Source organism: Nerophis ophidion, linkage group LG01 (assembly GCF_033978795.1).
Source record: "Nerophis ophidion isolate RoL-2023_Sa linkage group LG01, RoL_Noph_v1.0, whole genome shotgun sequence".
NCBI lineage: Eukaryota > Metazoa > Chordata > Actinopteri > Syngnathiformes > Syngnathidae > Nerophis > Nerophis ophidion.
Genome location: NC_084611.1, coordinates 533,544 through 558,696, shown reverse-complemented (window position 1 = coordinate 558,696; position 25,153 = coordinate 533,544). Strand labels below are relative to the sequence as shown.

The 25,153-nt window shown below is 40.9% G+C and overlaps 1 protein-coding gene across 1 annotated transcript in view; it reads left to right on the top strand.

Annotated features, from left to right (window-relative positions):
• The window catches only part of ugt8 (UDP glycosyltransferase 8), a 75,098-nt gene that overhangs the window by 30,986 nt on the left and 18,959 nt on the right, over positions 1-25,153 (top strand). The window contains exons 4-5 of the mRNA XM_061886853.1: positions 18,349-18,425; positions 21,139-21,358. Of these exons, the coding sequence (XP_061742837.1) occupies positions 18,349-18,425; positions 21,139-21,358 (297 nt within the window). The remainder of the gene's footprint in view (positions 1-18,348; positions 18,426-21,138; positions 21,359-25,153) is intronic.

Here is a 25,153-nt window from a genome sequence, read left to right as displayed (position 1 = left end):
AGGAGCCAGATGAGGTGGTTCGGGCATCTGGTCAGGATGCCACCCGAACGCCTCCCTAGGGATGTGTTTAGGGCATGTCCAACCGGTAGGAGGCCACGGGGAAGACCCAGGACACGTTGGGAAGACTATGTCTCCCGGCTGGCCTGGGAACGCCTCGGGATCCCCCGGGAAGAGCTAGACGAAGTGGCTGGGGAGAGGGAAGTCTGGGTTTCCCTGCTTAGGCTGTTGCCCCCGCGACCCGACCTCGGATAAGCGGAAGATGATGGATGGATGGATGGATGAAAGTAGGCAGTAGTGACCATGTTATGAAAACGTATTGCACTGTTATTGTTTTGCATCCCCTGTCATCCTAGTACCCCCCGCCCCCTGTCCCAGAGAGGAGTTGTACAGTCTAATGGCGTGTGGGACAAAGGAGTTCTTGAGTCTATTAGTCCTGCACTTGGGATGAAGCAGTCTAGCACTGAACAGGCTCCTCTGGCTACTGATAACACTATGCAGAGGGTGACTGGCATCATCCAGGATGCTCACTAGTTTGTCAACATTCCTCTTCTCTGCCACCGTCACCAGTGAGTCCAGTTTCATTCCCATTGTAGAACCGGCCCGCCTGATCAGTTTCTCAAGTCTGGAACTGTCCTTCTTTGATGTACTGCCCCCCCAGCACACTACCATGTAGAACACAACACTGGCAACCACAGACTGGTTAACAATGGATGTCCGCTAACTTTTTGCAACTCAACGCCAAAAAAACGGAAATGCTGATTATCGGTCCTGCTAGACACCGAACTCTATTTAATAATACAACTCTAACATTTGACAACCAAACAATTAAACAAGGCGACACGGTAAAGAATCTGGGTATTATCTTCGACCCAACTCTCTCCTTTGAGGCACACATTAAAAGCGTTACTAAAACGGCCTTCTTTCATCTCCGCAATATCGCTAAAATTCGCTCCATTCTGTCGCTGTGAACGGGACTCTCGCTGCTGTGTTGGATCCGCTTTGGACTGGACTCTCGCGACTGTGTTGGATCCATTATGGACTGATCTTTCACAGTATCATGTTCTCATATGTTCTCATAGTCATCAGCATCATCAGTATCACAGTATCATGTTCTCATAGTCATCATTGTCACCGACGTCCCACTGGGTCATTATTGTCACCGATGTCCCACTGGGTGTGAGTTTTCCTTGCCCTTATGTGGGCCTACTGAGGATGTCGTAGTGGTTTGTGCAGCCCTTTGAGACACTAGTGATTTAGGGCTATTAAGTAAACATTGATTGATTGATTGACATCCACAGGAGTTTTCTACAAATGTTGAAGGAGTGCAGTCTCCTGAGGAAGTACAGCCTGCTCTGTCCTTTCTTGTACTGGTGGTCCGTGTTAACAGTCCAGTCCAGCTTATTGTCCACCCAAACCCCGAGGTACTTGAATGAGTCCACGGTCTGTACCTCAACTCCCTCGATCACAATAGGTTGTGACCGTGGACTCGACCTCCCAAAGTCAATGACCAGCTCCTTGGTCTTTGACGGATTGAGCTGCAAGACGTTCGTGTGGCACCAGACAACAAAGTCCCTCACCAGGTTCCGAAACTCCTCCTCTCTGCCGTCCCTGATGCACCCGACGATGGCCGTGTCATCCGCGTACTTCTGGATGTGACAGAGCTCTGAGTTGTAGCAGAAGTCAGCGGTGTACAGGGTGAAGAGAAGAGGGGCCAGCACCGTTCCCTGCGGTGCTCCGGTGCTGCTGATCACAGTGTCAGACGTCATGTCCTTCAGTCTGACGTACTGTGGCCTGTCGGTGAGGTAGTTCGAAATCCAGGCAACCAGGCAGGGGTCCACTTGCATTTTGTAGAGCTTGTCCTGAAGGAGGCGGGGCTGGATGGTATTAAAGGCACTCGAGAAGTCCAGGAACAGGATCCTCACAGTGCCATTTCCCTTATCCAGGTGTGAGTGGGCTCGATGCAGCAGGTAAAGGATAGCATCCTCCACACCAACGCCTTCCTGGTACGCAAACTGCAGGCTCTCCTGGGCATGTTGCACCTGTGGTCTGAGGAGGCTGAGAAATAGCCGCTCCAATGTCTTCATTAGATGAGAGGTGAGCGCCACTGGTCTGTAGTCGTTCAGCTCACTGGGACAGTTCTTTTTGGGAACTGGAACGATGCATGATGTCCTCCAGAGGTTTGGGCACTCTTCCCAGCTGCAGGCTGAGGTTGAAGATCCTTTGAAGTGGTTCACCCAGTTCTGCAGCACAGGTCTTCAGGAGTCGGGGCACAGCTTGTCTGGGCCTGCTGCTTTCCTTGGCTGTAGCTTCCTCAGTTGACCTCTGACCTGGTCCGCAGAGATGACTAATGTCTGCGTAGAGGTGGTGGAGGGTGGTGCTGCCATGGCTGGGGGGGAGGTGCGTTGAGGGGAGCAGAAGAGGGGTTGGCTTTGATGGGAAGTGGGGGACGGAGAGGACACGGGCTGGTTAAACCGGTTAAAGAAGTTATTCATCTCATTGGGCCTCTCTATTGTCCCCACAACAGCTCTGGTCTTTGTCTTGTGGCCTGTGATGGTTTTCACACCTTCCCAGACCTCCCTCATGTTGTTCTGCTGCAGCTTCTGCTCCAGCTTCTTCCTGTAGCTGTCCTTAGCCTCCCTCACGCGTCGTTTCACCTCACGCTGTGCTGCTCTCATTGCCTCCCTGTCTCCACTCCTGAAGGCAGCTTTCTTCTTGTTGAGGACAGCTTTAACTTCTTGTGTTACCCAGGGTTTGTTATTAGAGTAGCACCGAACAGTCTTAGCAGGGCAGATCACGTCCACGCAGAAGTTGAGGTAATCTGTGAGACAGTGAGTCAGCCCATCAATGTCCTCACCCTGTGGAAGCAGCACGTCCCAGTCTGTGGTGTTGTAGCAGTCTCTGAGGGTAGTAACATTCATAATAACATGTAATATATACATGATGTAAGTATATATGTCATGTAGTAACATTCATAATAACATGTAATATATACATGATGTAAGTATATATGTCATGTAGTAACATTCATAATAACATGTAATATATACATGATGTAAGTATATATGTAGTATCTAGTAACATTCATAATAACATGTAATATATACATGATGTAAGTATATATGTCATGTAGTAACATTCATAATAACATGTAATATATACATGATGTAAGTATATATGTCATGTAGTAACATTCATAATAACATGTAATATTTACGTATTTTGCTAATTTTACGCATACGGCGGCGTATTAATTACCTATATGCATCACCACATTGGCCTTTTCCTTCAACAACAACAACACGACTACTAATCATGACAGACTTCATGAGCGACGACAAAGACTACTTTGGGACAAATGATGATCAGAACATTATATTTTTGAGGCTGAATATAAGGAGGATGATCTGCAAGTGTTAGAAGCCGTGTGCTAAACAGATACAGCTTTATTGAAACACGAAGCATCATGTAGCAGTATTGCTAAGTGCTAAACAAGAAATACAAACTAGGAACATAATAAAACAATCACTTACTGTACAATGTCTGCTCTGTCAGGATGTTCATATCTTCCCGTTAAGATGAAGAAAGTCATAATCCTCACAATGGGTTAAAAAAAAAAGTTGCCGTAAACAAGTGTATTTTCCTGTCTTTCTCGCCATCTCCGGGTCTAAATTGAATGTCAAAGCATCCTTCTACCATCCAGGTGAGAGGCAGGATTTATCAATCAATCAATCAATGTTTACTTATATAGCCCTAAATCACTAGTGTCTCAAAGTGCTGCACAAACCACCACGACATCCTCGGTAGGCCCACATAAGGGCAAGGAAAACTCACACCCAGTGGGACGTCGGTGACAATAATGACTATGAGAACCTTAGAGAGGAGGAAAGCAATGGATGTCGAGCAGGTCTAACATGATACTGTGAAAGTTCAATCCACAATGGATCCAACACAGTCGCAAGAGTCCAGTCCAAAGCGGGTCCAACTCAGCAGAGAGAGTCCCGTTCACAGCGGAGCCACCAGGAAACCATCCCAAGCGGAGGCGGATCAGCAGCGCAGAGATGTCCCCAGCCGATACACAGGCAAGCAGTACATGGCCACCGGATCGGACCGGACCCCCTCCACAAGGGAGAGTGGGACATAGAAGAAAAAGAAAAGAAACAGCAGATCAACTGGTCTAAAAAGGGAGTCTATTTAAAGGCTACAGCATACAAATGAGTTTTAAGGTGAGACTTAAATGCTTCTACTGAGGTGGCATCTCGAACTGTTACCGGGAGGGCATTCCAGAGTACTGGAGCCCGAACGGAAAACGCTCTATAGCCCGCAGACTTTTTTTGGGCTTTGGGAATCACTAATAAGCCGGAGTCCTTTGAACGCAGATTTCTTGCCGGGACATATGGTACAATACAATCGGCAAGATAGGATGGAGCTAGACCGTGTAGTATTTTATACGTAAGTAGTAAAACCTTAAAGTCACATCTTAAGTGCACAGGAAGCCTGTGCAGGTGAGCCAGTACAGGCGTAATGTGATCAAACTTTCTTGTTCTTGTCAAAAGTCTAGCAGCCGCATTTTGTACCAACTGTAATCTTTTAATGCTAGACATGGGGAGACCCGAAAATAATACGTTACAGTAGTCGAGGCGAGACGTAACAAACGCATGGATAATGATCTCAGCGTCTTTAGTGGACAGAATGGAGCGAATTTTAGCGATATTACGGAGATGAAAGAAGGCCGTTTTAGTAACGCTTTTAATGTGTGCCTCAAAGGAGAGAGTTGGGTCGAAGATAATACCCAGATTCTTTACCGTGTCGCCTTGTTTAATTGTTTGGTTGTCAAATGTTAGAGTTGTATTATTAAATAGAGTTCGGTGTCTAGCAGGACCGATAATCAGCATTTCCGTTTTTTTGGCGTTGAGTTGCAAAAAGTTAGCGGACATCTACAATAAATTTACCACCTCAGAGGCGATGTAGCAACATAAGCTAGTTAGCTGTCAGTGATCATGATGCTGCTAAAAATACCTTGTCTGGGTTAGCGCTTATAATCACAATATCGCTAATACTTGGTCAATATTCAGGCCCAACAAATGAAGTATTGTTGTTGGTTCTTGGATGTTTTTTATGAGAGGAATAGAATATTAGCTGCATTGTTAGCCGCCTCGTACTTGCCGCATTTTACGACATAGAATGCATAAAAAAAGGAAAGACCTATGTGTTCTTGTCTTACATGTGGATTGTGGTTGATGGGCTCATTTAAAAAAAAGTGCAGTACCCTTTAGCAATTTCCAACTTCTGGGCTTAAAAAGAGTTATTTTATCTCAATGTTCAGTTTCATATCAATGACCCCAAACTTGCCAGGGCAAAGGAGCTCATGCATGGCAGCAGAAAGTGCTGGAACATTCTAGAAGGAGTTAATCATTGTCTTCCTCGCTCGTGTGCGGCGTTTACTTTGGCTGATGAAAGCATGTCTGACTTCTTGTGGCTCAGGGAGTGATGGATGTGCACGGGAGTGAGTCACATCAATTAGTAACAAAAGGCTTCAACTTTGGGTAAATGTTTGTGCGTCCTAGACAAAAGGTAAAATTGAACTTCAATACCATGTAATCATTTACCCAGTGAAGGACACAAACCTCAGACTGACAAAAAGTTGTCTTTTTCCATATTCTCATCTTTGTCAACTCTTTGTTCCTGAAGAGTTGATGATTGATTCCATGATGAAATATAAAAAGAAGCCTTTTTATTCTTGGACTGAATAACCAATCAATTTAAATAATAACTAGTGTTTCCAGTGGATGATTAAGCTATACGACGGTTAGGTCAAGAACACATTTTCCCCCACAATATATTGACCGACAAATTATTGCTGATATACGACATTATTGTCAACATTATTTTGACACCAAATGAAGCCCTGATAAATGATTGACACATAATCATGATGCAAGTATTCCCTCTTAAATGTAACGTATTTCCTTGAATTGCCGCCGGGTTTATAGTATGCACCTGCCTAGAATTACTGCCGGGTCAAACTCGTTTCGCAAAATAATTAGCGCATGCTTAGCATTAGCGCCGGCTCAGGATTAACGCCGAGTCAAACTCGTTTCGCAAAATATTATTTTTATTAGCGCATATCTAGATTTTCCGCCGGGTCAAACTCGTTTCGCAAAATAATTAGCATATGCCTAGCATTTCCGAGTGACACTTCACCTGTCATCATTTTCAAAATAGGGGAGGCTAATTTCAATCATTTAAAATCGCATAAAGGGAAGAAGATTAAGAGCTATTCAGTAGGATTTAAGGTCCAAGCTATTGAATATGCTAAAAAGAACAGTAAGCAGCTATGTTTTATTAATATACCGTAGCTGCGTGTGTCAAATATGAGTCATTAAATGACTCCCGCCTCCTGGTGGTAGAGGGCGCTAGTGATCCTCCTTGCGACTACTCGGCTGCAGAAGAAGTGACAACAAGCAGCAAGAGTGAGCAGCGATCCTTTAGTTTTTCCTCTCGCTTGCACTTTTAACATGGAGGATTACATATCTAAAATAAAACAGTTTTCTAAACTGGACTTTCAATGGAAGCAGGAGGTAATAAAGGAAGATCTCCATGGAGACAGAGAGACTTTTATAACTGAAGAAAGATAAGGAAGACTTCTATAAACAAGTTATCGATGCTTTTGATCAGAAGGAGCTGCGCATGGACTTCATTTATAAGTAAAGGTAAGACCATAATAACCTTTTTTTTATTAAATGTGCTTTTCTTGATGGTATCCTTACATCACACTCAAATTTATAAGCGCAGGCCTAAATTTACCGCATGCTTTTGGTAAACGCCGGAGTGAGAAGAGGTTTTAAATTAATTAGCGCCCCGGCGGCAATTCAAGGAAATACGGTATTTCACATATTTTAACATTGTAGTCAGAATGTTAACTTTCCAAAAAAAAACCCCCAAAAATCCATTCATCCATCCATTTCCTACTGCTTGTCACTTTGGGGTTGCTGTTGGCAAAATGTTGCACAATAAAACAAATGACAACCAAAAGCAATCAAATAGGTATTGTCTCTGTTAAAAGGATTTTGCCAAATGTTGACAATGACTATGAAAGACATGACAACGGATGTATTTTTTTCATGCATTTTAACTCATGAATGAAAGGCCGCTTACAACGGAGGTCCGTTATTCCTCCCGTAAAACCCAATAAAAAACATCCAAAAAAGGCCATCAATACTCCATTTACATTTGGTGACCTGAATATGAACCAAATATTAGTGCTATTGTCATTATAACAAACTTTTTACAGCAGCGCCATGATCACAGGCTTGTGTGCCAAAGTTGACGTCATCCACGGCTTTTTAGTTCTATCTGCTTCCTCGCTCCTCAAACTATTGGAGATGATAAGTCATGCATCTCACCTGGATAGTGGAAGGATGTTTTATATACATGCTGGAGGTCCATTAAGCAGCGATGTAACCGTGTCAAAATCTCACGGTACGATATTATTCTGGTTGTATGTAAAACAACACGTTCAAAATGCCCTAATGTGTAAAATGAAGTGGCAGGAATGTTTAGTATAAACACACTTTGTGTATTTCAACACAAACATAATGCTAAAATGTTCTAATCATATTTTTTACTACAAAGATGATTTATCAAGTAGCTTTTGAGTGTAAAGTTTTTTGGGGGGTGATTTTCCCCCCTGCGGTGCTGGAGACGAAAGTGAGAAGGCAGACTTTCTTACCTCCGCCAAAAAGCTTTATGCTTTCACAAGGGTTTGTTTGTCTGTTTGTTGGCAACATAACTCAACCAATTGTGGATAGATTGGAAAACACAATTTGTCTCATCTTCTACAAACACACTCCCCTTCCTGCTCACGGCGTTCCTCCCTTGTGGCTGCACAGAGGATTCTGGGAGATGTAGTTTGTCTTCAGACCCGGCTGACGCTTAACTGTCAGAGTTTTTCTTTGGCATTATTGGGAAGACTTTAAAAGCGAAATATTTCGGTATCTACAATACGTTACATCCCTAGAAATAATGAAAGGATAAATGGAAATGAACTGGGTAAGTTTGATAATGGCGCTGCAAGAGCAGTTTGTACTCAATACACTTACTTCCACAATAATAATGACAAGCGTTGTAAAACTCCTGATGGTTAGTATTACCCTATTAAATACAAATGACAGGAAAGCAGAGGTTGATAACCAAAATTATGGACAAACTGGTGTTAGCGTACTACTTAGCTTAAATGCTAACATGAAAACAAGAGACATCCACGTGTTTCCCCATTAAGAAAGGTTCTAACCCAATCAACACTTGCATAAACACACAACTGTCCAAACAAGTCAGATCCAGTAATCACATTAAACATAAAGTTATTGATATGAATTCCACAATGTTGCCTTGAAATAGACATGATTGTGTTCAACAGGAAGTCACATAAACCAGAAGTGATCACACAATCTGCATTTATTTAAAAGTAACATTGTCAATTGTTTACAAATTAAAATGAAACAAGACAGACAGATTTGAACACAAAAATAAAAAATAACTTTGATCTTATGAAGCTGGAAAAATATTTAATGTTTCCTTCAAAAAGTACATTGTGTTTATTTTAGTTATGTAAAAAAACAACAACAATTTGATTAAAATAATGTGGTGCTTGTATAAGTACTTTTTGTGGACTTTCAATAACCCTGAACATCCTGGCTGCAATAACTTTATTTAGCCATGTTATTGATTGTTTTGGTTGTATTTTTCAACCCTACTTAACTTAGACAGAACCTTTTTTATTGCTTTTGCTTGTGATTTTTATTCAGACGGAGTACATTGTATTTTTATTTGGTTTTCTTTAACTTGGATATTTAGAGTCTACATGCCACTTAAAATGGTACAATATCAAAGAAATACAAAGTTATTGCATTTGAAAGTATATGCCTGTGTTATTACTATGTATTATCATTACATCAGTGCTTCATTTATTATAGTATCGTTTAGGTCAATATATCGTTAAGGCCGTGAATCTTTGGAGGCCGCATGATTCAATTTGATTTTTGCGGGTAACTATTCGATTTTGAATCGAGTCTCGATTCAAAATGATTCTCAATTCAAAATCAATACTTTTTTAATTACATTGGGTACCAGTTCTATGATTAACTACTAAAATAGATCACAGCTCTGATAAATGTATATATTACTTCAAAGAAACTTGGTTTTGTTGAATAAACTTCTAGCTAAACATTTAATAAAGTCAAATACAAATAAGGCTACAAAAGCAGTATCTCACACTTCTTTTGTAAAGTAAATGTGTACAGCTACAGCATATATATATCTACATCTACTATATGGTGTATAAAGTACATGTACAGCAGATATATATCATCTACATCTACTATATGGTGTGTAAAGTACATGTACAGCATATATATATCATCTACATCTACTATATGGTGTATAAAGTACATGTACAGCAGATATATATCATCTACATCTACTATATGGTGTGTAAAGTACATGTACAGCAGATATATATCATCTACATCTACTATATGGTGTGTAAAGTACATGTACAGCAGATATAGATCATCTACATCAACTATATGGTGTGTAAAGCACATGTACAGCAGATATAGATCATCTACATCTACTATATGGTGTGTAAAGTACATGTACAGCAGATATAGATCATCTACATCAACTATATGGTGTGTAAAGCACATGTACAGCAGATATAGATCATCTACATCTACTATATGGTGTGTGAAGTACATGTACAGCAGATATAGATCATCTACATCAACCATATGGTGTGTAAAGTACATGTACAGCAGATATAGATCATCTACATCTACTATATCGTGTGTAAAGTACATGAACAGCAGATATAGATCATCTACATCTACTATATGGTGTGTAAAGTACATGAACAGCAGATATAGATCATCTACATCTACTATATGGTGTGTAAAGTACATGTACAGCAGATATAGATCATCTACATCTACTATATGGTGTGTAAAGTACATGTACAGCAGATATAGATCATCTACATCTACTATATGGTGTGTAAAGTACATGTACAGCAGTTATATATCCTCTACATCTACTATATGGTGTGTAAAGTACATATACAGCAGATATAGATCATCTACATCTACTATATGGTCTGTAAAGTACATGTACAGCAGATATAGATCATCTGCATCTACTATATGGTGTGTGAAGTACATGTACAGCAGATATAGATCATCTGCATCTACTATATGGTATGTGAAGTACATGTACAGCAGATATAGATCATCTACATCTACTATATGGTGTGTAAAGTACATGTAGAGCAGATATAGATCATCTACATCTACTATATGGTGTGTAAAGTACATGTACAGCAGATATAGATCATCTACATCTACTATATGGTGTGTAAAGTACATGTAGAGCAGATATAGATCATCTACATCTACTATATGGTGTGTGAAGTACATGTACAGCAGATATAGATCATCTACATCAACCATATGGTGTGTAAAGTACATGTACAGCAGATATAATCTACATCTACTATATGGTGTGTAAAGTACATGTACAGCAGATATAGATCATCTACATCTACTATATGGTGTGTAAAGTACATGTACAGCAGATATAGATCATCTACATCTACTATATGGTGTGTAAAGCACATGTACAGCAGATATAGATCATCTACATCTACTATATGGTGTGTAAAGTACATGTACAGCAGATATAGATCATCTACATCTACTATATGGTGTGTAAAGTACATGTACAGCAGATATAGATCATCTACATCTACTATATGGTGTGTAAAGTACATGTACAGCAGATATAGATCATCTACATCTACTATATGGTGTGTAAAGTACATGTACAGCAGATATAGATCATCTACATCTACTATATGGTGTGTAAAGTACATGTACAGCAGATATAGATCATCTACATCTACTATATGGTGTGTAAAGTACATGAACAGCAGATATAGATCATCTGCATCTACTATATGGTATGTGAAGTACATGTACAGCAGATATAGATCATCTACATCTACTATATGGTGTGTAAAGCACATGTACAGCAGATATAGATCATCTACATCTACTATATGGTGTGTGAAGTACATGTACAGCAGATATAGATCATCTACATCAACCATATGGTGTGTAAAGTACATGTACAGCAGATATAATCTACATCTACTATATGGTGTGTAAAGTACATGTACAGCAGATATAGATCATCTACATCTACTATATGGTGTGTAAAGTTCATGTACAGCAGATATAGATCATCTACATCTACTATATGGTGTGTAAAGTACATGTACAGCAGATATAGATCATCTGCATCTACTATATGGTATGTGAAGTACATGTACAGCAGATATAGATCATCTACATCTACTATATGGTGTGTAAAGTACATGTACAGCAGATATAGATCATCTACATCTACTATATGGTGTGTAAAGTACATGTACAGCAGATATAGATCATCTGCATCTACTATATGGTGTGTGAAGTACATGTACAGCAGATATAGATCATCTACATCAACTATACGGTGTGTAAAGCACATGTACAGCAGATATAGATCATCTACATCTACTATATGGTGTGTGAAGTACATGTACAGCAGATATAGATCATCTACATCAACCATATGGTGTGTAAAGTACATGTACAGCAGATATAGATCATCTACATCTACTATATGGTGTGTAAAGTACATGAACAGCAGATATAGATCATCTACATCTACTATATGGTGTGTAAAGTACATGTACAGCAGATATAGATCATCTACATCTACTATATGGTGTGTAAAGTACATGAACAGCAGATATAGATCATCTACATCTACCATATGATTTGTCTGAGTGGCTGAACAGCACAGATCAAATATGTACTAGGCATGGGCCGATAACAATTGTTGTTCGAGGATATATAGGGGTGTCAAAAAAGCATTTGTACATATACAGACACACTCCTCTCTGAGCTGCCACCTTAACGTGGTAGAGGAGTTTGCGTGTCCCAATGATCCTAGGAGCTATGTTGTCCGGGGGCTTCTATGCCCCCTGGTAGGATCTCCCAAGGCAAACAGGTCCTAGGTGAGATATCAGACAAAGAGCAGCTCGAAGACCTCTATGAAGAACACAAACAAAGGACCCAGATTTCCCTCGCCCAGACGCGGGTCACCGGGGCCCCCTCTGGAGCCAGGCCTGGAGGTGGTGAGTACCCATGGCGCCCGGCCGGGCACACCCCGAAGAGACAACGTGGGTCACCCCTCCAATGGGCTCACCACCCATAGCAGGGGCCATAAAGGTCGGGTGCGATGTGAGCTGGGCCGCAGCCCGAAGACAGGGTACTTGGCCGTCCGATCCTCGGCTACAGAAGCTAGCTCTTGGGACGTGGAACGTCACCTCACTGGGGGGGAGGAGCCTGAGCTGGTGCGCCAAGTGGAGAAGTGAAGGAGCCTGAGCTGGTGTGCCAAGTGGAGAAGTTCCGGCTGGATATAGTCGGACTCACTTCGACGCACTGCAAGGGCTCTGGAACCACTTCTGTGAGGGGCAGGACTCTCTTCCACTCTGGCGTTGCCGGCAGTGAGAGGCGACGGGCTGGGGTGGAAATTCATGTTTACCCCCGGCTCAAAGCCTGCACGTTGGAGTTCAACCCGGTGGACAAGAGGGTAGCCTCCCTCCACCTTCGGGTGGGGGGGACGGGTCCTGACTTTTGTTTGTGCTTACGCAAGTTGTCTGTCTGTGTTGGCCCTGTGATGAGGTGGCGGCTTGTCCAGGGTGTACCCTGCCTTCCACCCAAATGCAGCTGAGATAGGCTCCAGCACCCCCCGCGACACCGAAAGGGACAAGCAGTAGAAAAATGAATGGATGGGTGGATATATATCTGTATGTAAAAAAAAAAAAAAAAATCCGAATGAATCGTGATTCTTCATCGATTAAAAAAGATTAAAAATAAATTAGAAAAACAAAAAGGCAACAACAAAAACATATATATTTATTTTTTTAAATATATATATTATTTTTAATATATATATATATATTTTTTTTAATCGATTAAGAATGGCGATTAATTAAAAAATCTTTTTTTCCTTACCCCCCTATATAAGGCTGAGCAAAAATTGTTGGAACCAGACCAATGCTTACTTCCCTGTGCACTTCTAGGGACAATGTGCAGCTTTATAGTGAGAAGAATGTCATTATTTTCATGTTATTAAGTTCAAGTTAAAGTAGCAATGATAGTCACACACACACACACACACACACACACACACACACACACACACAATGATTCTCTGCATTTGACCCATCACCCTTCATCATGTTATTTCCATTCCTTTGAAGTTGTTCATTAGTGTGACACCAACACTCTGGAGTTAGAAAAAACATGGTGTCCTGTGTCCTGTGTCCTGTGTCCTGTGTCCTGTGTCCTGTGTGCTGTGTGCTGTGTGCTGTGTGCTGTGTGCTGTGTGCTGTGTGCTGTGTGCTGTGTCCTGTGTCCTGTGTCCTGTGTCCTGTGTCCTGTGTCCTGTGTGCTGCGTGCTGTGTCCTGTGTCCTGTGTCCTGTGTCCTGTGTCCTGTGTCCTGTGTCCTGTGTCCTGTGTCCTGTGTCCTGTGTGCTGTGTCCTGTGTCCTGTGTCCTGTGTGCTGGAGGTGTCACCACAAGCCCCATCATCTCTTTGTAGTGTTCCCAAAACAAGACAGTGAAGAAGAAGTCAGCGAGAGAGAATGGTGTCATTGATAATTGGCTGGCATCAATGTGTGTGCTTTGATTGGCAGCACAGTGACTGAGTGTGTTGTTGTGCCAGGTGAGGTGAAAGAGGGATGTGGTTCTTGCAGTATTTGCTCCTTTTGTCTAGTCCGAGCTGTTTGCAGAGGCAAATGTTGACTGACTTCCTTACAGGAGTTCATCTGGGTATTCAAGCCCACTTAACAATATATATATATATTTAAATATGTATATTTCTATATGTAAATGTACAGGGAAGTAAATAAGTATTTGAACACCCTGCTATTTTGCAAGTTCTCCCACTTAGAAATCATGGTTGACAGTAGGTGCATGATGTCCACTGTATGACAGATAACATAAAAAGAAAAATCCAGAAATCACAATCTATGATTTTTTAACAATTTATTTGTGTGATAAAGCTGAAAAGAAGTATTTGAACACCAACATTAATATTTGGTAGAGTAGCCTTTGTTTGCAATTACAGAGGTCAAACATTTCCTGTCTTTGGAGGTGGGAGGAAGCCGGAGTACCCGGAGGGAACCCACGCATTCACGGGGAGAACATGCAAACTCCACACAGAAAGATCCCAAGCCTGGATTTGAACCCAGGACTGCAGGAACTTCGTATTGTGAGGCAGACGCACTAACCCCTCTGCCACCGTGAAGCCCAAAGACATGCACCTGGGGATAGGTTAATTGGCAACACTAAATTGGCCCTAGTGTGTGAATGTGAGTGTGAATGTTGTCTGTCTATCTGTGTTGGCCCTGCGATGAGGTGGCGACTTGTCCAGGGTGTACCCTGCCTTCCGCCCGATTGTAGCTGAGATAGGCGCCAGCGCCCCCCGCGACCCCGAAAGGGAATAAGCGGTAGGAAATGGATGGATGGATATATATATATATATAAAACAAACAAAAAAATGTAGCTGTTTGGCCACAATACCCAGCAATATGTTTGAAGGAGAAAAGGGGAGGCCTTAAATCCCAGGAACACCAAACCTACCGTCCAGCATGGTGGTGGTAGTATTATGCTCTGGGCCTGTTTTGCTGCCAATGGAACTGCTGCTTTAAATGGGACAATGAAAAAGGAGGATTAGCTCCAAATTGTTCAGGACAAGCTAAAATCATCAGGGGGGAGGTTGGGTCTTGGGCGCAGTTGGGTGTTCCAACAGGACAATGACCCCAAACACACCTCAAAAGTGGTCAAGGAATGGCTAAATCAGGTTAGAATGAAGGTTTTAGAATGGCCTTCCCAAAGTCCTGATTTAAAGGTGTGGACAATGCTGAAGAAACAAGTCCATGTCAGAAAAGCAACACATTTAGCAGAACTTTAGCAATTTTGTAATGAAAAATGTAAGCAGATGAGGTGGCGACTTGTCCAGGGTGTACCCTGCCTTCCGCCCGATTGTAGCTGAGATAGGCGCCAGCGCCCCCCGCGACCCCGAAAGGGAATAAGCGGTAGAAAATGGATGGATGGAAACATTTCCTGTAGTTCTTCAGCAGGTTTGCACAGACTGCAGGAGGGATTCTGGCCCACAGATCTTCTCTAGATCACTCAGCTTTCTGGGCTGTCGCTGACCAACACAGACTTTCAGCTCCCTCCAAAGATTTTCAATTGGATTTAGTTCTGGAGACTGGCTAGGCCGCTCCAGAACCTTGATATGGTTCTTACGAAGCCACTTCTTGGTTGTCCTGGCTGTGTGCTTTGGGTCATTGTCATGTTGGAAGATCCAGCCACGACTCATCTTCAATGATCTGACTGAGGGAAGGAGGTTTTTGACCAAAATCTCACAATACATCCTCTCCTAAATACAGTACAGTCATCCTGTCCCATGAGCAGAAAAACACCCCAAAGCATGATGCTACCACCCCTATGCTTCACAGTAGGGATGGTACGCATCATTCTTCTTCCTCCAAACACGCATAGTGGAATTATGACCAAAAAGGGCAATTTTGGTCTCATGTGTCCACAAAACTTTGTGCCATGACTCCTGTGGATCATCCAAATGGTCATTGGGAGACTTAAGACGGGCCTTAACATGTTCTGGTTTAAGCAGGGGAACCTTCCGTGCCATGCATGATGTCTTAGTGTATTACCAACAGTCACCATGGAAACAGTGGTCCCAGCTCTTTTCAGGTCATTGACCAAGTCCTGCCGTGTAGTCCTGGGCTGATTCCTCACCTTTCTTAGCATCATTGAGACCCCACCAGGTGATATCTTGAATGGGGCTCCACTCCCATTGAGATTGACCGTCATGTTTAGCTTCTTCCATTTTCTAATGATTGCTCCAACAGTGGACCTTTTTTCACCAAGCTGCTTGGCAAATTTCTCCAGAGCCCTTACCATCCTTGTGGAGTTGTACCATTTTGTGTCTGGTGTCTTTGGACAGCTCTTTGCTCTTAGCCATGCTGAATCTTTGGGTCTTACTGATTGTATGGGGTGGACAGGTGTCTTTATGCAGCTAACCACCTCACACAGGTGCATCTGATTCAGGATGATACAGCGGAGTGGAGGAGGAGGACTTTTAAAGGCGGACTAACAGGTCTTTGAGGGTCAGAATTATAGCTGATAGACAGGTGTTCAAATTCTTATTTTCAGCTGTATCACACAAATTGTTAAAAAAAATCATAGATTGTGATTTCTGGATTTTTCTTTTTATGTTATCTGTCATACAGTGGACATCATGCACCTACTGTCAACATTTCAGACCCCAGCATGATTTCTAAGTGGGAGAACTTGCAAAATAGCAGGGTGTTCAAATACTTATGTTCTTGACTGTATGTATATATGTGTGTTTATACAGTGGTGGTCAAAAAGTGTACATACACTTGTAAAGAACATCATGTCATGGCTATCCTGCGTTTCCAATCATTTCTTATTCTTTTGTGATGTAGTGATTGGAGCACATACTTGTTGCTCACAAAACACATTCATGAAGTTTGCGTCTTTTATGAATTTATTATGTCTCTACTGAAAATGTGAGCAATTAAAAGTATACATACAGCAATGTTCATATTTGCTTACATGTGACCTTGGCAAGTTTACCTGCAATAAGGTGCTTTTGGTCGCCATCCACAAGCTTCTGCTTACATTTTTCATTACAAAATTGCTAAAGTTCTGCTAAATGTGTTGCTTTTCTGACATGGACTTGTTTCTTCAGCATTGTCCACACCTTTAAATCAGGACTTTGGGAAGGCCATTCTAAAACCTTCATTCTAGCCTGATTTAGCCATTCCTTGACCACTTTTGAGGTGTGTTTGGGGTCATTGTCCTGTTGCGCCCAAGACCCAACCTCCCCCCTGATGATTTTAGCTTGTCCTGAACAATTTGGAGCTAATCCTCCTTTTTCATTGTCCCATTTAAAGCAGCAGTTCCATTGGCAGCAAAACAGGCCCAGAGCATAATACTACCACCACCATGCTTGATGGTAGGTTTGGTGTTCTTGGGATTTAAGGCCTCCCCTTTTTCTCCTTCAAACATATTGCTGGGTATTGTGGCCAAACAGCTACATTTTTTTGTTCGTTTTATATATATATATATATATATATATATATATCAATCAATCAATCAATGTTTACTTATATAGCCCTAAATCACTAGTGTCTCAAAGGGCTGCACAAACCACCACGACATCCTCGGTAGGCCCACATAAGGGCAAGGAAAACTCACACCCAGTGGGACATTGGTGACAATAATGACCCAGTGGGACGTCGGTGACAATGATGACTATGAGAACCTTAGAGAGGAGGAAAGCAATGGATGTCGAGCGGGTCTAACATGATACTGTGAAAGTTCAATCCACAATGGATACAACACAGTCGCGAGAGTCCAGTCCAAAGAGGATCCAAGACACAGCAGCGAGAGTCCCGTTCACAGCGGAGCCAGCAGGAAACCATCCCAAGCGTAGGCGGACCAGCAGCGCAGAGATGTCCCCAGCCGATACACAGGCGAGCAGTACATGGCCACCGGATCGGACCGGACCCCCTCCACACGGGAGAGTGGGACATAGAAGAAAAAGAAAAGAAACGGCAGATCAACTGGTCTAAAAAGGGAGTCTATTTAAAGGCTAGAGTATACAAATGAGTTTTAAGGTGAGACTTAAATGCTTCTACTGAGGTGGCATCGCGAACTGTTACCGGGAGGGTATTCCATATTTATTTATTTATTTATAGATGACCGAACGGTCTTCTCTTTGTCCATGTGATGTCAGATGAAACTTGCCAAGGGACATGTAAGCAAATATGAACATTGCTGTATGTCTACTTTTGACCCCTCACATTTTCAGTAGAGCCATAATAAATTCATAAAAGAAGCAAACTTCATGAATGTTTTTTGTGAGCAACAAGTATGTGCTCCAATCACTACATCACAAAAAAATAAAGAGTTGTAGAATTTATTGGGAACTGAAGACATCATGTTCTTTACAAGTGTACGTACACTTTTGACCAGCACTGTACATGTGTGCTGTACATTAGAAATAGGGCCAACAAAAACAGTTGCCTTTTGTTGATAAAATAGCACTCAGATGAGCAACATGAATGATCTGCTGACATCATCCATGGATTGCATTACTTTCCTCATCCTTACCTCTTTGTTGAAGGTTTTCAGGCGTCCCGCCCAGTAACCTTGGCAACAACACCAAGCTTGTTGACTGGATGCCTCAGAATGACCTATTAGGTGAGTTCACAAACACACCGCCATTTTCACCTTTTGCATGTATTGTGTAGTACCCTCTTCCTGTGAAGACTCAAGTCACATGACTGCTCATGATGATGTTTGGGAGCGATGCACAGCAGTCAGCTTTCACTGCACATTGGGTGTGTGTGTGTGTGTGTGTGTGTGTGTGTTTGTTTTGTGGACTCAAGCTCAACTTGTGTACTTTCAGATCTTGTCTAATCTGTTAATGATTTGCCTCCAGCCACTTGTAGCACACACTCAGTCCTTCTGGTGCTCTGCTAGGCCGCGGCTGAACACTTCATCCAATTTTATCCCATTTCAATTTTGGCTCCTCAAAAAAAAAAATGCGATTTTTCAGATTAATCACGGTTCTTATTCGGAACGATTCTTTATCAATTAAAAAAAAAAGTCACAAACTTGTTTTTTTCTTTTTTTTTAATCTTTCCTGTCCAGACAAATCATATAGTAGATGTAGATGATCTATATCTGCTGTACATGTACTTTACACACCATATAGTAGATGTAGATGATCTATATCTGCTGTACATGTACTTTACACACCATGTAGTATGTGTAGATGATCTATATCTGCTGTACATGTACTTTACACACCATATAGTAGATGTAGATGATCTATATCTGCTGTACATGTACTTTACACACCATATAGTAGATGTAGATGATCTATATCTGCTGTACATGTACTTTACACACCATATAGTAGATGATCTATATCTGCTGTACATGTACTTTACACACCATGTAGTATGTGTAGATGATCTATATCTGCTGTACATGTACTTTACACACCATATAGTAGATGTAGATGATCTATATCTGCTGTACATGTACTTTACACACCATGTAGTATGTGTAGATGATCTATATCTGCTGTACATGTACTTTACACACCATATAGTAGATGTAGATGATCTATATCTGCTGTACATGTACTTTACACACCATGTAGTATGTGTAGATGATCTATATCTGCTGTACATGTACTTTACACGCCATATAGTAGATGTAGATGATCTATATCTGCTGTACATGTACTTACACACCATATAGTAGATGTAGATGATCTATATCTGCTGTACATGTACTTACACACCATATAGTAGATGTAGATGATCTATATCTGCTGTACATGTACTTTACACGCCATATAGTAGATGTAGATGATCTATATCTGCTGTACATGTACTTTACACGCCATATAGTAGATGTAGATGATCTATATCTGCTGTACATGTACTTTACACACCATGTAGTATGTGTAGATGATCTATATCTGCTGTACATGTACTTTACACACCATATAGTAGATGTAGATGATCTATATCTGCTGTACATGTACTTTACACACCATATAGTAGATGTAGATGATCTATATCTGCTGTACATGTACTTACACACCATATAGTAGATGTAGATGATCTATATCTGCTGTACATGTACTTACACACCATATAGTAGATGTAGATGATCTATATCTGCTGTACATGTACTTACACACCATATAGTTGATGTAGATGATCTATATCTGCTGTACATGTACTTTACACGCCATATAGTAGATGTAGATGATCTATATCTGCTGTACACATGTACTTTAGAACACATAGTTCTCTTGTTGCCTCATTAGTATTTGACTTTATTAAATGTTTGGAAAGCATTTTATAAAACAAAAACTGTTTTGTTTGAAGTAATATAGAAATTGATCAGAGCTGTTATGTATTTTATGAATGGAAGTATTTATTCAGCGCTAGTACGCATAATCAATAATCATCCAACTTATCAAAAACAGTAAGGCCTTTTGATTTTTCACAGACTGAATCACAGAATTGGCCAATAAAAGGAAATCCGCTGTAAAATGCAAAATAACACAGATGTTGACCAGAATGTGAGCAAAATGCTGTTAATTTGAGGAAAAAGACGATTTGTTTGGGAAGGTAGTTTGTCTGGTAGCTTTCATTCATCCCTGAAAGACGTCCTGAGCTAAAAACAAATGTGAGGATGGCCACTTGAAACAGGGACTAAACTAGCAAGAACATTCACATCTCATCTGCTTGTGCTGTGGTGAGCGACATCATCGCTGTCTTGAGAGGATCCCTTTTTTATGAAACAGCATCAAGTCGTCCCTTTACTCGTCAAGCGTAGAACAACAGCGCTCTTTCCCCTTCACAATAACAGCGGCGTCTGACAGTGCTTACAAAATAAAGGTTCCAAAAAAGTACCCTTTATCAAAGCATGTATTGATACATTTACACAATTATTATGCTTTGAATGAAAATGTTGGTCAAAATTGTCCAAAGATGTATAAAATAAATGTGAGTTTTTTTTGCATTTCATTAACAAACATGTATTACATGTTTATAGGACACCAAAAGCACACGCTGGTTAAATAAGTGTCAAGGGTATAAAAAACATTAAAAGGTCAACACTTGAGTTTTTTTACATTTGTTTACAAAACAACATACCCCTGTTTTCAAATGAATGATTAATCATGTTATTGATCCTGAAATAATCCTGATATTTTTTTCCGTAATCGTCCAGCCTTATTCTAGATTTCCTTTTGAGCCCAGTTGCCTTCACTGAATAACTTGAAGTCCTTGTAAATCATATCAAGGGACAGAAGTGTTAGTGGTGTCCTGTGGAGGGCTGCACGAGTGTGCTTCATGGCTGCAAACCACCATTGTTCTTTCTGAAGGTCATCCCAACATAAAAGCCTTCCTGAGCCACGGAGGACTGAACAGCATCTTCGAGGCTCTGTACCACGGGGTGCCGGTGGTGGGCGTGCCCCTGTTTGGAGACCACTATGACACCATGATCCGCGTCACCGCCAAAGGGATGGGCATCATGTTGCACTGGAAGAGCATGAGCCAAGATGACCTTCACAACGCCCTGGCCACCGTCATCAAGGACACAAGGTCAGAGGTCTTTCCTGTATTTGCACGCATACTTGTGAGCTGTAATTACTTGAAATGACAGCATGATTGATGGATTTATGGAATCGCCATGTGAGGGGGGGGGGGTTGCCCACATCTGAGGTCCTCTCCAAGGTTTCTCATAGTCAGCATTGTCACTGGCGTCCCACTGAATGTGAATTCTCCCTGCCCACTGGGTGTGAGTTTTCCTTGCCCTTTTGTGGGTTCTTCCGAGGATGTTGTAGTCGTAATGATTTGTGCAGTCCTTTGAGACATTTGTGATTTGGGGCTATATAAATAAACATTGATTGATTGATTGATGACCTTCGCGAAGGAATCAACTCTTTTTGAACGGCTCTTTTAAGTGAACCGTGAGAAGCTGTTCCCAGTTGTGAGCAGTTTGTTGGGGAGCCCTCAGTTACTGCTCATTGAACTTTTTCTGTTTTTAAAATAAGAAATAATATATAGAAACATACAAAATACATGATTTATATACATTTTATTTTTTTTTAATGTATTTTTTTTTCTTTGTGTTTTCATTATTCTAAAGGTTAGTATATCAAGTGTACACACACCAGGTAGGGTAGTACAATTTTGTTCTTACAGTATAACATCCTAATGAATTTTTATTCTATTTTTATTTACCCTTTTTATATACATTTTTGCATTTTATTTGTTCTTAATATTTGTGTATTTTAATGTAAAACATTTTTTTGTACATTTACAAATGTAAATAGAGAAGAATGTTTATGTATATACATATATATATATATATATATATAGATATATATATATATATAGATATATATGTCTTGATTGGATTATCCGGAGAATAGTGCTCGATACCGTGGTAGAGCGCAATATGTAGGTGTGGGAAAAAATCACAAGACTACTTCATCTCTACAGATCTGTTTCATGAGGGGTTCCCTCAATCATCAGGAGATGATGAATCTCCTGATGATTGAGGGAACCCCTCATGAAACAGATCTGTAGAGATGAAGTAGTCTTGTGATTTTTTTCCCACACCTACATATATAGATATATATATAGATATATATATATTAGGGGTGGGCAAATTAATGCGTTAATTACGAGTTAACTCATCAATCTATTAACGCCGACAATTATTTTATCGCGCGTTTGCGTATGTTGTTTACATGCTTTTATTTTGTTAACGCCTAACAAGATGGCATCTCCCGGATGTACTTCGGCGTGGAGGGGCTCTTGGTAAAGATGGAACATTTGGCAAAAATACCGGACAATTCTGCAAATGTCATGGCTGGCTTACAGCGTGGTCACTCCGGGATCACTTACGACCGCCAGACAATTCTGGATGTGGATAGATCGGGCCGTTTTGGACCGAATGAGGCGTGCTTGCTAGAGCGGCTAGCTAGCATGGGAATACTTTGCCGGCTACATCCAGCGGCCTGTGAAGCAGCGGAGTATATGTGTTGTCTATTTATCAATAATGCAGACCAGGAGTGTTGGCTGACTTCTTAACGTTTACTTTCAGAGCGTACAAGATGGCGACACAACCTATACCGGGCTACCGCGCATGCTCCTCACTCCTGTTGCATGCTGGGTAGGGTAGTTCTTTTTTTTCCCTGGCTCATAACATCACAATATAGTACCATGTATATGATGCCTTCAGTTTATCAAAGCACCAAGCAAACAATCGGAAAATTCCCATCATATCAATTCCTAGATATGGTCATAATTATTTTAAGTGCACTACGCAGAATAAACACAACATTATTAATATTGCTACTACGGATAATTTGATCCAAAATTCCCTAAAACAGCCCACTACCTATAATATAGGTTTTTTAAACATAAGATCCCTGATAAAAAAAAATGTTTCTGCTGTTACCTCAGAAATTGCCTGTTCAGATGTTATGATTGTGGATCAGAGATTTGTATGTAGATTATATTTATTTTCCATAACAAACAGGATAACTTTAATACCCTGGCAGTGGCAATAAGCTTAAATGTTTGTATTTACATTTTTGGAGTTGATTTTCATCAAATATGCTATTTAACTGCTACTGTTTAACAAGGACTGATTTAAATTGTGTTTGCACAACAAATGTTTTGGCGCTTTTGTTCATGTGGGGGAATATTCCAATAAAGGTGCACTACACACTACTTTTGAATTCATTATTGGGCTTTGTGTATACAATGCAGTTAATCGCGATTAATTGGAGAAAAAGTGCGATTAACTTCGATTAAAATGTTTAATCGTTGCCCAGCCCTAATATATATATATATACATATATATATATGTGTGTGTGTGTGTGTGTGTTACTTTACAAGCAGTCAGCTTTCGGCCCTCGACCAAAATGTTGTAGCTCAATGTGGCCCCCAAGTCAAAAGTTTGGACACTCCTGTTCTAGAATATTTCTGAGTAGCCAGCGATAAGGTATATTTTTGACGTGACGGATTGTAAACAGCGATCACAACACAGGAAGTATATTACCCGAGGGGGCGTGGTCACAGGATAGAATCATTAAATGGGAAATGTTTTTGCATTGAAGTTCTTTGCATACATGTTATAGAATTTGACATTTTCAGTGATTATAATGTAAATGATCTACTGAAACTCTGTAGTACATTACATGTGACATGTAAGGGACTAAAAGAGGTTGGTAGATGAGAATAAATGTCAAATAAAATCTAGTGTAGAAATGCACCGACTTGCAGGAAATCTAGTCTTGATCTTCTAAATCTTCTTTTGGGGTTTTTGTGGCAATATTCCTCTTTTTATTCTCGCCTTCCTTCTTTTTTTCCTCAAAGAGTCCTCACGTGCCTTTTGTCAAATGTGTGGTCATAAAACCAGTGAAACTTCAATATTTGTTTTCCCAACTATGCACACCTGTGTGTGCAGAAAGCATACTTTCTTCCATGTCTTGTTTTTGGGGCAAAGGTTGCAAAGAACACTTGAAGTGAAGTGAAGTGAATTATATTTATATAGCGCTTTTTCTCTAGTGACTCAAAGCGCTTTACATAGTGAAACCCAATATCTAAGTTACATTCAAACCAGTGTGGGCGGCACTGGGAGCAAGTGGGTAAAGTGTCTTGCCCAAGGACACAACGGCAATGACAAGGAACGCACACACCACTCTTTTTCTAATTTAGACTTAATACAGAGTAGCCGTTCACCGGCAGGATTATTATGTCTCATAAACTTTATAATCTACTAATTTGCAGCCATTTTTCATCAGCTTTTTCACCAAGCTGCGATTGTTTGAGTCTTTTTTTTTGTCAGCTTGTGATTTGAATATGATTTTCTTGCATCAAGGTTCCAAGGGGCGGCATAGCTCGGTTGGTAGAGCGGCCGTGCCAGCAACTTGAGGGTTGCAGGTTCGATTCCCGCTTCCGCCATCCTAGTCATTGCCGTTGTGTCCTTAGGCAAGACACTTTACCCACTTGCTCCCAGTGCCACCCACACTGGTTTGAATGTAACTTAGATATTGGGTTTCACTATGTAAAGCGCTTTGAGTCACTAGAGAAAAAGCGCTATATAAATATAATTCACTTCACTTCACTTCACTAGGATGGCGGAAGCGGGAATCGAACCTGCAACCCTCAAGTTGCTGGCACGGCCGCTCTACCAACCGAGCTAAGCCGCCCCTTGGAACCTTGATGCAAGAAAATCATATTCAAATCACAAGCTGACAAAATAAAAGCCTCAAACAATCGCAGCTTGGTGAAAAATCTGATGAAAAATGGCTGTAAATTAGTAGATTATAAAGTTTATGAGACATAATAATCCTGCCGGTGAACGGCTACTCTGTATTA